General features: G+C 37.7%; 1 protein-coding gene across 1 annotated transcript in view; it reads right to left on the bottom strand.

Annotated features, from left to right (window-relative positions):
• Window positions 1–18771, bottom strand: part of Dcaf6 (DDB1 and CUL4 associated factor 6) — a 105158-nt gene that overhangs the window by 47834 nt on the left and 38553 nt on the right. The window contains exons 7-10 of the mRNA XM_051186180.1: window positions 15549–15763; window positions 10780–10873; window positions 9122–9241; window positions 7454–7714 (exon numbers count right to left, since the gene is read on the bottom strand). Coding sequence (XP_051042137.1) covers window positions 7454–7714; window positions 9122–9241; window positions 10780–10873; window positions 15549–15763 — 690 coding nt within the window. The remainder of the gene's footprint in view (window positions 1–7453; window positions 7715–9121; window positions 9242–10779; window positions 10874–15548; window positions 15764–18771) is intronic.

Genomic DNA, 18771 nt, shown 5'->3' on the forward strand with positions numbered 1-18771 from the left:
TATGTCTAAACACAATGCAAAAGATTGAGCCTAGGTACAAGGAGAAGAAGCTGTCATTTGCTACAGTGAAGAACAACAAAGAAAGAACAATTCATTCTGGAAAGAACTAACAACCATCCAAATGGAGAAGGTAACCAGAGACTGGAGGTAGAGACAAGAATTCCTAACAGACATTTGGATGTCACTTATGATGAAACTTTAAGGCTCCTGACAACAGATAAGAACTGAGCCCTGGGGAAACTTTAATATTAAGAGGGAGAACAGAAGAAGCCAGGGGTAGGGTGGGCACAACTGAGAAGCCAAAGTACTGTAGGTAAACTGATAAAAGTGTGTTCACAAAGGATGGAAACAGCCAAAGGATTGAGCAAGCCAATGTGTCAATGTTTTTAACACACTCCTGAAAAGGATACTGACTGAGACCTTCGTATTGTTTAAGTCAGTGACAATACTGATGAGAGCTGTGTACTAATATGAGGCAGAACCAGACTGTGGCAAGTTCAAGAAGTAGGGGCAATGAATTAGAAACAGAAAGCATATACACTCTGCATTAGTACTGAATGTTAGTAGAGAGGGGAAAGGTTAGATGATGGCGAGGAAGAAAAGTCAAAAGGAACTTTGTGTGTTTTAACTGGGGAGAAAGGTGTGATGCTAGAATAATTGAGGAGAAGGAAAAGATAATACATGAAAAGAAGTAGGTGAGTGCAGGACAGGTATCCTTGAACAGACCAAGGACGTGGAGGAAAATTAACTAATTTTCTGGTTTTTCGAGATAGGGTTTCTCTGTAGCTTGAGGCTGTCCTGGAACTTGCTCTGTGGACCAGGCTGGTGGCCTCAAACTCACAGAGATCTGCCTGCCTTTGCCTCCCTAGTACAGGGATTAAAGGCATGCACCACCACTGCCTGACTGAAAAATTACCTTTTAGCAATGGAAGCACATAAATTCCTCCCAGTGATATTACAACAAATTACATTTCTGCCTCTCATGCAAATTTTTTTGTTGTTTGGGGATATCAAGCATGCTTGAGTCATTAACCTCTTATTATTGTGGCTTCTGTTTGTAAAGAATTGTTTTCAACCTGCCAATTAAGAGTTAGTGAACAATTCATCTTGAGTGAGGTAGGTAATCCAGACAAAGAAAGACAAATAAATAGTAGGTATGCATTCTCTTATATGTGTCTATGAGGTATTAAGTCAATAATAAGCAAGCTATAATCAACAGAACCACAGAGGTTAGGTATAAAGTATGGGACTAGAGGGGATAGAGAGATCTCCCCAGGAAGGGGAAATGGAACACACAGTTATGGATAAAGGAGACTGGAATGGAGGGGACCAGAATGGATCAAGTGGGGATAGGGAGGGAAGAAGGGGATAACCCTACAGTGAAATATAGCTAAAATTAAGGGTCCTTTGAGTGCTAGTATGGAAAAATAGTACAACAGAAGCTTCCTAAAATATATGCACATTATATGTGTAAACACACACATCTTCATATATATACATACATACATATATAAAGACAATCTAAAGAAATTTGCCAAATAATAGGGGAAACAGCCCCAAGTGGATATCTCTTGTCAACAAATGAAGTTTCCAGTACTGGTATTAGGCTACATCTAATTGAGTTGTTAGCCAAAGGGCTTCTGTGGAAATCCCCTAACAACCCAGGCTGTTGCAAAGACTATAGGTGCTCTCCACAAACTGACGACAAGGCCCTATTGCTGAAAACATCTCCACAACATGCTGAACATGGAGAAGTTAAGTCATGCCTATTTAGAACCTTCACTACCTGGCTAGTGTTCTTGGTACTGGAAGGTGCCCTGCATGGTACCAAAAGAGAAACATAAACACAAACCCAGCTACAAACTCTCTGATCTACAATGGTGTCCAACCTGCAAAATATGCTAATGCAATGGTGGCACAAAGTGTGTGGGAATGACCAACCAATATCAGATTTGACTTAAGGCCCACTCCATGAGATAGAACCCATGCCTGATGCTGTTTATCTGACCAAGAACATGAGAACATGACCAAGGACCTAGGGGAAAACAAATACTACTGTTCTACAAAATGAATGTATCAATAAAATGATTATTAATGACATTATGCTATGCTCATAGGTCAGTTTCTTGCTCAGTCATCATCAGAGAAGCTTCCTCCTATAGTAGATAGGAATCAATAGAGAGACCCAGAGCCAGGCAACATATAGAAAGAAGAAACCTCAGAACACTCATCCCTACATGGGATTTCTCCATCATTCATCACCTCAGGGTTCAGGGAAGCCTGTAGAAGAGGGGGCAGAAAGAGTTGTTAAGAGCTGAAGATGGTGGTGAATACCAAAGGAACAAGACCTTCTAAATAAAACATGAACTCACAGAGAGTAAGACAACACATTCAGGATCTGTAGGGTATGTACCAGACAGGGTTCTAGAGCTGAAAGAAGTGAACCCTTGCCATCCTTAACCCAGAAACTATCTCCAATTGATAATCATATGAAGAAAATGAAAACAAGAAAGAAGAAAGAAAGGAAAGAAAAGAAAGGAAAAGAAAAGAAAAAAAAAAAAAAGGAAAAAGTAAGTTAGTTTTCTCCAAGAGCGTCTCACTGGGAAAACAAACTACTCTTAAGAGCAGTCTGGGGGCTGGAGAGATGACTCAGAGGATAAGAGCAGTTTTAACTTGTTTCTCATCTAAGGGCTGGCATGATCCTACTTCAAGGACCTGCCATCTAGCTAGCATTTGGGTTTGACAACTTTGGTTTACTATATTCTACAGCTCAATATTTAATTCACTAGTGACATTTCTACAGAGCTAAATTTAGTGTACTGGTTATATATAGTCTGAAAATGGTGAATTTAAGCAGTTATTTGCAAATAAGAATCCACTTAAGGCCTTACAGTCTACGTATCTTCTGGTAATAGAATTCTTGCAGTCTGAGTGATCTATTTAATTAGAAACTTAGAGCTCCTAGAAATGATTCCAGTCTCAAGGGAGTCCCTATTCCAAACTGAATTTCGTATGCACTGAAATCACCATCTAATCCAAAGTTACCACATTCTCTAATCATAGTTTTAAATGGGTTCCAAGTGAATGCAAAGGAAGAAAAATGAATTACCAATACTCTCTCACTCTAAGCTTTCTAACATGGAAAATGTTTACAAATGATGCAGCAAATGTAAACTACCCAAGTCTAGCCTAGGAAACAACCAGCTTCAGCAAAGTTACCTTGGTAAAGAGGAGACACCAGAGCATCCCCAAACGAGACAGTAATACTCTGTGCTTACACTGGAACACTTTAGAGTACTCATAAGCATTTCCCTTAATTTGGCACAAAGTCTTATTTCTTGAGACAGGGTTTCTCTGTGTAGCTTTGGAGCCTATCCTGGCACTCGCTGTGAAGACCAGGCTGGCCTTGAACTCACAGAGATCTGCCTGCCTCTGCCTCCCGAGTGCTGGGACTAAAGGCATGTGCCACTAACGCCTGGCCCTTATTTTTCTTATTTTAAAAAACCTAATTTTATAAATACATTTCCTTTAAAAGGTCTTGTTAAAGCCGGGCGTTGGTGGCACACGCCTTTAGTCCCAGCACTAGGGAGGCAGAGGCAGGCGGATCTTAGTGAGTTCAAGGCCAGCCTGGTCTAAGAGCTAGTTCCAGTACAGGCTACAAAGCAATACAGAGAAACTCTGTCTTGGGTGGATGGGGGTGGAAGGGGAAAAAAAAAAAAGAAAGAAAAAAGGTTTTGTTAAATGATCCACAGAGGAATGTGTATAGGATTGCAATCTCTGAGATATAAATGCAGGAAATGGTTTCAAGTAGTCTGACATAGCAATTAAAATTCAGGAATACAAGGGACGATAAGGAAAAGTCCACCACTTACTTCAAATTCCATTGGAACCTGGCTTTTTTTCTAGTTCTGCTCTAAGACCCAAAGCCCGTTTCAGCAGGCTCAAAACCCTGTCCTCTCCACCTTTTGTAACACTGCTTCACCTGGGCCTCCATTTCACTTCTCTCCTACCTGGGTTCTAACTGACCAGATGTACTCATTTAAATTCACAATATCTTAGAGACATATTTCTGTAAGCTATCTTACATGGCCCTCCAATGACAGACTGGAAATCTGAACACTGCATGTCTCCTACATGCTGGTAACCGTGGAGAGCTTGTTGGGTGTAGTGGTACACGATTATCATTGCAGCACTTGGGAGCAAAGGCAGGAGGAACTAGAGTTCAAAGCTAGCTAGGGCATGGGACACTATTTCAAAAGACTCCCCAGGAAAAGAATAGCTTATCAAAAGTTAATGGCCAGGGACAGTGAGCTACATATGCAACCCCAGCACTCCAGATGCTCAGATAGGAAGACTCCCTTCCCCACAAAACAGATAATGAACTGGGACTAAAATTCTAAAGGCTAAAATATAACCAGATGTTTGTGATACTCTTACTGCATCTATAGAGACAGTCTATTGTAGAGAAAAGGACATTCTTATTACAGACTCAACAAGCAATGAATTCCCTATCTTCATGAGATCATAGACTAGAACAAAGAAGTTAAGTCATAAACAAATTAACCCAACTGAAGAGAAATCATAAAGTTTAGTAGGTACCTTTGAAAAATAAACAAGGTTCTATTTTTAGAGAAAGTGGTTAAAGGGAGGGGGACTCTAAGGTAATCCTGGGACCACTCTCTTGGGAAGTATTTAAGCTGAAGAAAATCTTCCTAATAAAAAGGACATTAAGAACTTAACAGTTAAAGACAATGAAGGAGACAAAAGAGAGTTTAGCACAGTAGAGGAACTGAGTGGAAATCAGTACATTCAGAACATGATGCTCTGAGGACAGAAAGACAGAGTGGGATGAAGATAGAGCTGTACACGGGCAGTCTATGTAGGGTTCTTGGAGGTCTACAGTAAGACGTTTGAAGTATTTTCTTTTGTGGCTTTATTTCTAAATACTTTCATAGAGCTTTTACAGAGTACTATAAACAGCCAAATTGTAGAATCTGATTTAATACTTTAAATGCTTATCGTGTCCTCTTTATGGAGAATAACTTTATGGAAAAGAGCAAAAATAGATTTATGGACATCAACTAAGAGATAAGGAATGACAGTGAAATTGAAAGAGGTGAAATATAATTTAGATATGGTAGCAATAGGACTTACTGATGAACTGAGTATAAGATAAAGAAAAAAAAATCTAAAATATCTTAGGGGTTACTAAAATAAGCAAATAAAACTAAGGCATAAAAGGACTAAAGTAAGAGATAGCTAAGAGGTAAGGCCTTTTCTGCCAAGTCTGACAATCTGATGAAAGTTGTTCTCTGACCTACATATGTGTGCATGCATGCACACAAACACACACACACGTGTACCCAGCACAAATATAATCAACGTTTTTGAAAATTGTAAAAGAAAAGGACTAAAGTGTAACCATTAAGGGGAAAGGACAGTAGGCTACATTAAGCTTTATTTTGGACATAGTATTAAATTTAAAATCACTGAAAACCAGAAAAGAATCCCATATAACAAGTAGGCAAAACAATATAAAACTTGGATTTTAAAACAAGACTTTAATGTATTTGGGAGTCATACATTAGAAGTGAATAGGCTTTGGTAAGCACAAATGATGAGCAAAGGAACAAAATAAAATGTTAAGTCCTTGCTGTGGACATGTTGGATGCTAGGATAATGAAAGGGCTACTGTTGAAACAATTATAAGCATAATCTATATCTCACACCAAATCATTTTCCTCAGAAGTGGTACAATTAAGAAAAAGGAAAATATTCTAATCATAGTTTATAAAAGTTAAGCAAAAATATCAATCTACTAATTCAAAACATCTCCTTACTTTCTTTGAAATGTTTATGGACAAAGGAACCAAACAATACTCAAAACAACGATCATATGGATATCACAAAACTATTCTTTAGTGCTTAGTATATTAAACACTAAAATTAGTTCAGCAGTTCAAATTGTAGTGAAAATGCAAAACAATAGCTATGAAAAACATTCTTTTAAATCTCCAAGATATTTTACACACAAATGTATTTAAGAAACAATTAGGACCAGCTAAGACTCAGTAGAACTTAAAACCAGGCTAAAGAGTCTTCTTGCTAAGTTTTTCTGATAACTTATAACTGCCTAAAATCTTTCAGAATATTTGCAACCACACTACCACTTTAAAAGTCCTTGAGGCTGCACACATGGCTTAGTCATTTAGAATATTATTCTTCTTACAGAGGACCTGGGATTCAGTTCCCAGCACCTATATGGTGGTTTATGTAACTCCAGTTCCAGGGAAGCTGATGCCCTTCCTCTTCTGGACTCCTCAGACATAAAGATAGTGCACATGCCTACGTGCAGGCAAAATGCTCACACATATAAAATAAATATTAGTATTTAATTTTTTTCTTACTTTTACTAATGCTAGTTTTGGTCTACTTCTAACTCCCCTCCCTATTTCTCAAATAACTCAAAATATTTTACTTTTCCTCAAGTTGAAATGCCATGTAAAATATAGAAAAGCTGACATTCTAGCTTACTGTTAGCTTACGTTTTAATAAACTATACAGTGTTAACAGTTATGAGGTAGACCCTGACTTCTATTCCCCAAAAAGTGAATATTAATTACCAAAGATGAGATACAGTGATAAAACAGTACTTAATTTGAAACTCCCCATTATCTGGGATCTCACATCTGTGACAGCTTGGAGGCAAAATTGCTAGGAAACTGTCAGAGGTCTTAGTTTAGGTACTAGCTGTATTCCTAGCTATATGCCTTGCAAATATTGTTGTTCTGTATCAAGTAAAATGCTTCCTTAAAGACCTTAAAAACAATAAAAATAATAAACAAATACATCTATAGTTAAATTTTCAAATAGGTGCACACACACACACACATACACACACACACACATACATACACACCAAATAAAGACAAAGATTTGGCAAGAGAATTCATATATATATATATGAAATAATTCTCCAGGTAAAGTACACTATGCTGCTGAGAAGGGAGCATCTCAGACTCACTACTCTGATCATATTCAAAGATTTTCATAATTAGAGGAAAAACTGGAAATATAAATACATTGGGGATAATTAGATATATTTTCACTGTCATTTTAATATAGATATAGAACCAAGTAAATCTAGAACATTATTTCCACCAATAATGGTCTATAAATAATCTTTCAGTGTATTAAACTATGTCAAAGTAACATCTGCTGTTACTTTAAAAAAAACTTTCTTATGTAAATTAAAGATTCACTATTTGTAAAAATTAATTCAAATTAGACACACTTGAATTATGCGTTTTTTACTACTTGCATAATACAAGTAATTCTGACCACTTACTCCAGCAAGAAGTTACTAAGATTTAGGATCTTTCACAGCAGACTATAAGCGTTCATTATCAGAGATGAGCACATGAACAGCCTACTTGAAGAATAGCTTCCTCACCGGACTGATGATGTGTATGATGTCCAGACGCCTCAACAGACTGCCTTGGTTCACTGTCTGGAGAAGACAGCACAGAAGTAGAATGAGGGTTTTCTATGGCAGATGTTGCTGCCTGAGCCTGAACGGACACTGTGGAGGATGTAGAAGGTTGAAGAAGTTGCTCAGCTGGTGTATCTACATCCATTGCTGTTTCACCCACTTCCAAATTAGGACTTGATGGAACCGTAGGAAGAGTTGAAACATCTGACTGATTTGTTCCACCTTAAAAAAACAAAAAAAAAAAAAACAAAAAAAAAAGCACATGTTAATGCAAACCCAAATTTTTAAAAGATCTAATTATTTTTATTTTACATGTATCGGTGTTTTGGTCACATGCATGCATGTATCTGCAGAGGCCAGAAGATGATATTGAATCCCCAGAACTGGAGCTGCCGACAGTTCTGGGAATTGAGCTCTAGTCTTTTCCAAAAGCAGTAAGTGCTCTTAACCATCTCTTAATTGCTCTTGAGCCATCTCTCCAGCCTCAGAGTCAAATTTTAAATGCAAAACAAAAAAACACATAAAGCTCTATAGAAACATTCTGAAAAATTTAATTTTATATGTGTGCATATGTACACATACACATATATAATTTAAATGTGCTGATGAGTCTTATGTCAACTTGATACAAGCTAGAGCTATCTGATAGAAGGGAACTTCAACTGAGAAAATGCCTACATAAGACCTGGCTATAAAGCATTTTCTTAATTAGTGATTGATGGGGCAGCCACAGTCCATTGTGGGTGGTCCCATTCCTGGGCTGGTGGTCCTGGTTCTATAAGAAAGCAGGCTGAGCAAGCCAGTAAGCAGCACCCTCCATGGCCTCTGCATCAGTTCTTGCCTCCAGGTTCCTGTCCTGTTTGAGTTCCTGTGCTGACTTCCTTCAATGATAAAAAGTGATATAGAAATATAAGTCAAGTAAACCCTTTCCTCTCCAACTTGCTTTTTATTCATCACAGCAACAGAAACCCCAAGACATTCAGTATACCAATAACAGCCACTGGTGGTTTGGTCCACTTAATCAAACAATAGAGATTAACAATCAATGACACATTATTGTTAAAATAATCAATCTTTGGACAGTATGATGGCTAAGCAGGTAAGGATACTTGCTGCCAAGCCTGACTGAGTTTGAAAACTGACTCCTCCAAGTTGTTTCTGACCTCCACATGCACACTCATACATATATGTATATACATATGTACCAAATAGATAAATTCTTTAAATAATAAAATTTTTGTAGTTTTGTAGACTTCCATTTCCAAGGTACATTGGAAAGGGGCTTAAAGTTGAAAATCTTCTGGTTTTTTGTTGTTGTTTGTTTTGTTTTGAGATAAAGAGCTGGGTCTAGTGAAATTGGGAGATACCTATGACTACTTTGGTTACAAAACACAGTTCAGTTTAGACAGATGATAACAACAAAACTTCTAATGGCATGGTCTACAGAATGAGTTCTAGGACAGCCAGGGCTACACAGAGAAAACCTGTCTCCAAAAAATCCAAAAAAAAGGAGAGAAAAAAGAAAAAGAAAAACCACCACCACCAAACAAACAAATAACCCATCAAAACTACCTTCTGTAAACAGTTTTTGCCAGTTTTCTAATGACTTTAACTAGTAAGACAAATTACCTCTGGGCCGAGGTCTTCCCCTTCCTCTATTGCTTTGTGCAACTTCACTTGCTTCTTCAAACCACCTTGATAACATATCAGACATTCTCTGCATCAATGACACGTTGGGACTTTGCTCTCCTATTACAACATAATTTTATCAGTAAGTTTTGCAGGATCTTTAATACAAAAACCTAGAATGCTAGAAACTAAAAATTAAATCACGTAAGTAAATTACATGAATGTATAAAAAGCTATTAGAAACCCCATCACATTTTATAATAATTGTATGAGTGACTACCCATGTTTGTGTACAGTAAGATCTACAGAACTGTGAGTTCTCATCCTCATCTATGCCTGTTTTCAAGTAACTGTGTCCCATCCCTTCCCCACAGCTGTCTACTAACAGTTATTTGTACCCAATAGGAAGGACTCAGAATTCTAAATGGAATAAACTGAAGGAAAGGCTTTCTTCCTCACATTATATCAAAGACAAACATGAAATAATCTTGGGATTTTACCTCAATTGCCCTAAAACAGAATTCTTATTAGTTACTGTAAGCTCCAGGTATTTAATGAGACCAGGTCATTTGGGGGTTGTATGGCAACAGGCATTTGCGACCAGTTGAAAGAGAATGTATTTTGTCTTTTCAACTTCACTCCTTTTCTTTGTTCAAATACACATTCATTTGCTTTTCTCCTTTAAGGGCATTTTATTTCACTACACCATGGGGGATGTTAAGAACATTTTATGTTCTTACAGTGCTATAGATATTAAGGGCATTTGAAGATGGAAATATGAAAACCCAACACTCAGGAGACCCAAGCAGGAAGACTGTTGTGATTTGGAAGCCAGCCTGGAATGCACAGCAAGTATGAGGACAGTAAGACCCAGGTTCAAAAGTCAATACAGAGTATGAGGTCAGATAAAAAAAAAATGTAATAACTATCCAATCATATAATTCTTTGATATGGTTATTTTTTTGGAGACAGGGTCTCTTCACTCTGAAGTCCAGGCTGGTCTGGAATTTACTATGAAGTCCTGGCTTGAATTTATGATAATCCTTCTGCCACAGCCTTCCAACTTCTGGGATTATAGGCATGAAAGCCAACTTTATATACTGTAACTTTATATTTAAGAACATTATAAAATAGAGCCAAGGGTCCTATACTTAGGAATACTGTTTTGATTATAAGAGCTTTAGCAATAACTAGAATAAGACTTTTGCTATAGATTATTAAAATATATTCAAATAAATTGTATGTATATATACATATGTGCATACACATATATGCATATGAAAGTAAAATATACTTATTCAGTGACTCAGCCATTGCACTTCTAGGAATTTATCCTATGACGTAGTTGACAACTCTACAAAAACATTAAGATTTCATTGTAGCAACATTTACAATAGAAAGTGATGGAAATAAGGGGCTAGAGAGATGGCTCAGAGGTTAAGAGGGATTGTTGCTCTTGAAAAGAACCCAGGTTCAGTTCCCAGCATCAACAAAGTGGCTCACAATCATCTTTAACCCCAATGACAGGGCATCTGATGCCTTCTTCTCATCTCTACCATCACAAGGCACAGTACATGTGCAGGCAAAACACTCACAAACAAGATAAAATAAATCTTTAATACCAGATGTCCCAAAAAAGCTGGCCAAAATATAGTTACCATCTCGTTCTCGTTCACTCTCCGGCCTTGCTCTGGGACCAGTATCTGACCAATCACCACGAAGTCTCAAGCGCTTAACTGGAGGCTGTCGTAACTACAATAAGTAGATTCTATGTGAGTGTAAAGAACAGATTTGCTTTCAATCTTTATTCTGATGGTGGGAATTGAATCCAGAACCTTGTGCAGGTGAGTACTATACCATGAATTAATCCCTAGTACACAGTTATCACAGCATACTTTAATGAGAGCATTTTCAACTCCCTACTATCGTTAAGTATGAAAATGAAATGCTAGATCAATGCATGAAATACTGCTATATGCTGTTTCAATCTTCTACAGTGCTCATGATGATAAAACTAGTGCTACAGTCTGCACTTACTATCCTCAACCTAAAAAGCACAAATACAAATACAACTTTGAAATCGTGTATATGTAAGCTGGGTTCAGTGGTGCCAGTCTACAATCCCAGGTGAGGCAGGAGGATCACAAATTCAAGACCTACTTAAGCTATGTTTAAGAACAGCCTAGGCAAATTAGTGGCTCCTTGATTCAGAGTTAAAGAGGAAAAAGAGGAGGAGGTGGTAGGGTGGTGTAGTGTGGTGGTTGTCTAAAGGAGATATAGTTCTGTAGTAGGGCACTTGCTTGAGTAAAATATCCAATAAGGTGGAAGGTGGGGTGGACAGAGAGAGAAGAGAGAAGGAAAAAGAAACGAACCATGTACAGTGACTTCTAATTACTGTCCAGATGACAGCAGAACAGTCAATCACCCTGAGCCACCAAACTGTGATGCTAACATAGTCTAAGTGCCTACACACCTAACAATGATACAGTATTTTTTTATTTTTTCTAGACCACTTACTTCTCCAGCTCTCTCTAGTATCTATTTTATCTCTTCATCTCAAACTTCCTCCATTTTCTGCCATCATTCTTAGCTAATAAGTTTTTCCCTACTTAAAAATAGATAGATAAATAAATAAATAAATAAACAAACAAACAATAGATGGCTGGAGAGATGGCTCAGAGGTTAAGAGCACAGGCTGCTCTTCCAGAGGTCCTAAATTCAATTCCCAGCAACCACATGGTGGCTCACAACCATCTATAATAAGATCTGGTGCCCTCTTCTGGGGTACAGGCACATATGCAGACAGGATACTACATATATAATAAAGAAAGAAATCTTTCTCTTAAAAATTAAAAAGGGAGGGGGCAGGTAGTGGTGGTACACCTTTAATCCCAACACTGGAGAGGCAGAGGCAAACAGATCTCTTTGAGTTCAAGACAAGCCTGGTCTACAGAGCAAGTTCCAGGACAGCGAGGGCTACACAAACAAACTCTGCTTTAAAAAAACAATGAAAACAAAAAATCACCACAACAACAAAAACGTTAAAAAAAAGTTGTACTGATCTCCACATGTGTGCCATGGCATGTATACAGACACACAAATAGATAGATAAATGTAAAGAGCTAATACTAAGCTCAATTAACTTCCAAACAGCACCTTTCAGGAATTTGTATCAACCATTATCATTATCTGATTCTAGGACATTTTAATCATTTCCAAAAGAAGTCCCATTTCCATCAGCACCCATTCTATATCTGTCCCTTCTCAAAGGCCCAGAAAACCAATAATCTACTCTCTCTAAAGATGTGCATATTTGAGGCTGGAGAGATGGCTCAAAGGTTAAGAGCACTGACTGCTCTTCCATAGGTCCTGAGTTCAAATCACAGAAACCACATGGTGGCTCACAACCATCTATACCAGGATATGATACCCTCTTCAGGCAAAAACTTGATAGAGCACTCATATACATAAAATAAATAACTCTGTAGTGGCATCTTGCCTTGCCAGTGAACTTGTAGTAGTGGCTACACCCTTTGGGTGTAGTTTTAATTGCAGATGTGACTCCTTTAAGGTAGAGGAGTTGCAGACCCAGGTGCTCTCTTGGGTTGAGGAGAGCATCAGGAGAGCAGAGACTGCATCTTCTGGAGCAGGAAGACCATAGTAGTTATTTGTTCTTCTCTGTGTAAGTCTTCCCTAATAAACACCTATTTATCATTTATCTTAGTTCTGGTGAACCATGTAAAAAGTGAGTGTGGTCAGGTATACCCCTAACCCCAGCAATGGGAAGAAGGGAGTCAGAGACAGGAGGATCACTGTAATTTGCTTAAATGAAGAGGGTCGTGTCTTTATGTACTCATTTTTTTCTTCCTTCGTTTTCTTTGGGGGTGGGGGGAAAAGGATGGTTTGAGACAAGGTTTTTCTATGTTGCCCTGGCTGTCCTAGATCTTGCTCTGTAGACCAGGCTAGCCTTGAACTCACAGAATTACATGCCTCTTCCTCCTGAGTGCTGGGATTAAAGGCGTATGCCGCCACCACCACCTGACTCATGTAATCATTTTCTCATTTTCTTAAGTTTAATATAGAACTAAGTGTACAGAGGTACTTAAATAATTGTTGGGTTAAGAATAACTTATCTAAATATTATTGTTAAAATTTTAACATTAAAAAACAAATAAAAACTATGTAAATTAAAACAAAGATAATTCATTAATTTCATACACATATATAACTCTTGTTTGGTGTTATATATATATATATAAGTATGAATTATATTAATAATTCATATTTTGGAATTATTATTTTTTAACTTGGTTGGTTCAACAAAGCATACTAAGAAAAACATCTCTATAACATGATTCAGCATTAGTCCTGATGATATAATTATCCTTGGCTAAGGAGTCTATGATAACAAAGTTGGCTGGCCCACTTAAAAAGGTCTGTACACTTCCAAGTTTTTCATTATCTCTCAGTCACAGAGTTTGACTGCAACTATTTACCCACATATCTCAAGGGAAATTACACAGCAGCAACAGAATGACACAGCACAATCCATTTTCAACCGGTCCAATAACTAAATAGCTTATAATTTTCTACCTTTATACAAGTAAACTGTCACATTCAACATCTTAAAATTCATCTACAACATAATCATATTTTTTCTAATTTTATAATAATAACTTGTCAAGCCCAAGTTCTGGCCATTAGAGAAAAGCAGCATGTGAAGCCTGCTCCCCTCTATCAAAAGAGCCATTTCCTTAATATGGGCTAAAGGACAAATGGCTGTCTGTGATATATATTAGCATACCAAAGCATAGGCTGGCCTCCAGCCTCTCAGTATCACAAAGTAACTGTTATGCGCATTTCAGGGTTCATCTTCTCCCCACAACCCCTTCAGCTCATGGGCTTCCCTCCCTGCCCCACCTTCTCATTTCTCCTTATAACCCTGCTAGTTTGGTCCTGCTCCTTCTCTTTTGTCTTCACCTCTCACTCTCCCTACCCTCTCTCTCCATTCAAGACTAGATGCAGTCAGCTGGCCATATTCAGTCTACTACTTTCTCTGCTCTGGATTCTTCCAGATGCCTCCGGCTGTACTCTCCCTCATATCTACAATAAAAACCTTCCCCTCAACCACACCTGTCATGTCGTCAGTATTCACAAGTGAATTTAGTTTTTCTTATCATGGGAATTACACATTTGCTACTGTTATTCCTTTAAATGAGCAAAATGTTGAGAATATAACTCAGTGCTTGCCTACAATGTGAAGTCCTGGGTTTAATGCCTATTACCACAAATCAAATAATATAAGCTCATTAACATTTAGCTAATACCAAACCACTTTTAAGGCATAATTAATTTAAAAAAATTAATAAGCCAAAATATAGAACAAACATAGGTCATTGTAAAATTTAAGAGCACTTGCTGCTCTTCCAGAAAACACAAGTTTGGTTCCCAGCACCCACATGGCAGCTCACAGATTTCTGTATCTCCAGTTTCAGGGGATGTGACTTGCTCTTCTGGCCTTTGGCATGTAATAAGCATGTACATGATATATAGAAATGCATATAAGCAAAACTACTATACATATATATATAATAAAATGTTTAAATATTAAAAGTAAATTTTTAATAAAGTGTTTTTGAAGGTCAACATGGCCTGCGTGTTAGGAAAAGCCTAACAAGCTAAACCAAGCATGTTCCCATGGGTGTATACTGTCAAAAATGCCCTTCCAGCTTCCCATTTTTATAATTTGGTCACAGTAATTCAATTCATTCACCTTTTATATAAATGCCCTCTTGAACTTTTCCTACTTTCTCATGTATATCTTGTTACATGTACTTAGGGCTACTATTACATGCTACTCATCTGTAATTGAAAAAACAAGTACACCTGGGAGAGGATGGAACGCCTGCCTATGTTTGAACAGTAAATGATAAAGGGTGGCACTTGGTACATGAACACAATCCCTTAAGACATTTATCATCACATTGTCTCTGTCTTAACTCCTCCAAGTGCTAGAGATGTTGATTTTTTTATGCTGTTGTTATGCACCTACTACATTGCGTATTACATAATTTTCTTATTAAAAATTAGCTAATTTTTCTATTTATTAGCCTATTTTTATCTGTCCCCTAAATCATAAACTCTTTGAAAAAAATCAATGCATTTATTTTTTATTTGAACAATTAATTTTTCTGTTTCTTTTCCCTGTCTGTCTGCCTGTCTGCCTGCCTGCCTGTCTGTCTGTCCATCCATCCATCCATAAATAAATAAAATTTATTTATTTTTGAGGCAGCAGCATATGTAGCCCAGGCTGACCTCGTACTAACTTAACCCAAGGATGATCTTAAACTGATCATCTATCCTGCCTCCACCTGGTAATTACAGGCATCTCACCAAGAATAAAGAGTCTAGTTTTGAGTAAACTTACCTCTTCTCGCCTCTCTTCCGCAGAAGGAGTTTTAAGTTCTCGTGCTGTATCGTCTTTGGGGTCAAAAAGATATATGTAATCTGAAGAATAACTAACAAGAATCTCTTGTCCATCTTCACTGTAACACAGAGATGTCACTCTGCAGGATTTATTACTAAGATGAGAAGGGATAAAGCGAGCAACCATTCCAGTAGTTCCTCGACCTGCATAATTCCCTAATAGGAATTTGTTCAAAATTAATACTGTTATAAATAAAATAAACATTTTTAAACCTCTTAGCCTGAATTATGAGATACATGAAATAATGTAGCAATATAAACTCAAATTAGCACTTTCTATATTGTATATACAAGAGGTAGTTTCCTTTTTATCAGTCAAGGTTTTTTTTTTTTGTTGTTGTTGTTGTTTTTCAAGACAGGGTTTCTCTGCAGCTTTGAAGCCTATTCTGGAACTCACTTTGTAGACCAAGCTGGTCTTGAACTCACAGAGATGTGCCTGTCTCTGCCTCCTGAGTGCTGGGATTAAAAAGACATACACCACCAGGCTTTAACAGTCAAGCATTTATAGCAAACAAGGAAGAATGCTATAAAGACAGCATATGATCCAGTGCTATTGCTATGACAAACACCAAAAGCAATCTGAAAAGAAAGGTTTAACTTGGCTTATACTCCCAATCACAGCCCATCAATGAGGGCAGGAACTCAAGCAGGAGCAGAGGCAAAACCATGGTGGAAAGCTGCTTACTAGCTTGCTTCCCCTGGCTTGCTCAGCTATGTTTCTTATACAGCCCAGGCCTCCACAAAGAGCTTACATCAATTAGTAATTAAGAAAATGGGGATACCTATATAGGGATACCCACAGCTCTATCTGACTAAGACAATTCCTCATTTGAGATTCCCTCTTCCCAGGTGTGTCAAGCGTCATGACACATACAGCATATTTAAACACACAAACATACAAAACAAACTGCTTCATCATCATTCAGAAATCATAATTTGCTGAAATAACATTTACTAATAGTTGATTTCTGTACTAAGTCATCTACAAACTTTTCATTCAAATTAAGATCATTTCTATAATAGGAAACCTGACACTTGGCAAAATAGGTTGAATATAATTCTAATTGTTTATTGGCTACTTATTTAATCATTCATTTATTTTAGAAACCACTATCCATTTTTTTTAACAAATCATACTACTTCAATCCTTTCAAATAACCTCATTAATATAACTGACAGATGCCAGGCTATTAAAATCATTTTTTTGCTTCCACATAGAACTCAAAATATTAATAGGTTTGGGGTACAGTATTTTCAACTCAAGACTAAGTTAGGCTGAAGGTGAAAAAACATGGGATGTAAGAAAACCATTTCCAATGATAAAGCTTTTTTTGCAATTAAAAATTTTGAGATTTTTTTTTAAAGTGTATGGGTGTTTTGTCCACATGTATGTCTATGAACCATGTTTTCGCACTGCCCACAGAGGCTGGAACAGGGCACCAGATCCACTAGAACTGGAGTTAAAAATGGTTATTAACCAATATGTGAATGCTGGGAATCAAACCCGAGTCCTCTGAACTGCTTAGCCATTTCTCTGGCCCTCTTGCATTCTTGAGAGAACATACTGTTGAAGATTTTAAGCACTGATTCTATTGAATGTGCTGAGGTTTCTTCCTAGTCTAGTAATACTCTACGTAATTGAATAAATCATCTGAGAATATCTAAATTAAAAATGTAAATCACTAGTGCAACTAAGGTAAGGCAAATAATGAACAATGGCTCATGATATATGTATAGTACACTAAAAGACCTCAAGAAGAGGGTTATGAATTCAAAGAGAATTTAACTTTTAAAAATATTTCTGATGACTCTTCTGGCTTCCAAGAAAAAGAAAAAAAAAAGTTTTAACTCTGTTTTAACTCTGGCTGTGAAACAGGAACTTTTACAACCATGTTGAAGGCAATACACTATTACTTTTGTCGTAGCTTTGGATGGTCTTTGTCTTCTAGGTTACTCTATCAAGTATGGTTTATGCAGACTTCAGTGCTCTCTGGGCCTTTACTAAATGCTCCCTAATTAGTCTTCAGGTTGCAGAAGACTCCCAGAGATACTAGAACCAGGAAGTCCAGGCTGTCGAGGCATACCAGGGATTCCCCCCACCTCTTGGGAGCCTTGATGGCCATCTGGTCCATTTCTCTCAAAGCTAGCAGGGCCTAGATCACCTGAGAGAAAAGCAGGTCAGGGAAGTTTTAGGACCTCCCCCAGAAGGGACGTTTTCTCTTTACTTCCAAGTCACTTTGTACATTACAGCTGTATTTAACAGATGAATTTGGTGCTAGGAACGTTTGCAGGCTAAAGAGTAACTGTATGTCTAAAAGTCCCAAGCATATTCCCTGGAGTCCCTACCACTGCCATTGAAAATGCATCACTGGAAAGCAGCAGAAACTACAGGCAAGAACTGTCCCTCACACATCCAACCTGCAGGGTCCAAGAGGCTACAGTGGAGTGCAGGGGTCCAAGGAAACCACCAACAACTCACAACCTCACTCTCCAGCAACCCAAATGCCAACAACACTGAGGCCACAGAAACCAAGGCTGTCTGTCACTCACTCCTCCCTCGCAAGCACACAGAAGCACAGAGAGCTGCTAGAGCCTGAAGGATCTGAATACTTCACCTTTAAAACTCTGGAGCTGTGCCATAAACCCATTACATAGGTGCTCTTTTTTCTTATTTTCTGTTATCCAATTTCCACTCTTACATTTATATCTCATAATGGTTTTGCTTTTATTTGCAAATTATGTAGTTAGGTTTTAGAACTGTTGTTTAGGTTTCTCCAATTAGTTTCCTATGAGGCATTTTTTTCTCATACTCTTTGGCTGCATCTTATATACTCTCCCCTCTTATTCTAAAATTGATTTACCTTTTGTGGTGGTGGGGATGAAACCCAGGAACATGCACATGCTAGGCCAGTACCTGACCACTAAGCTACAGCTCCTCTAGTCCTTGGCATTTTGAAACCCTGTGATCTGCCTGCATAGCTGAGGCTGCCCTTGAACTCGTGATTCCCTTCTCTTACATCCCCAGTTCTGGGATTATAAGCATTGACCATCTTTTTTAGTTTATAATCTCAACTTTAATAATTATGGTAGTCTTCACTACAATTCAGTACAAGAGGAGAGAGTTCAATTGGCCCAGGAATGCTAAATTCTAAGGTTCCCCAAAG

Source organism: Phodopus roborovskii, unplaced genomic scaffold (assembly GCF_943737965.1).
Source record: "Phodopus roborovskii unplaced genomic scaffold, PHOROB, whole genome shotgun sequence".
In the NCBI taxonomy this organism is placed as follows: domain Eukaryota; kingdom Metazoa; phylum Chordata; class Mammalia; order Rodentia; family Cricetidae; genus Phodopus; species Phodopus roborovskii.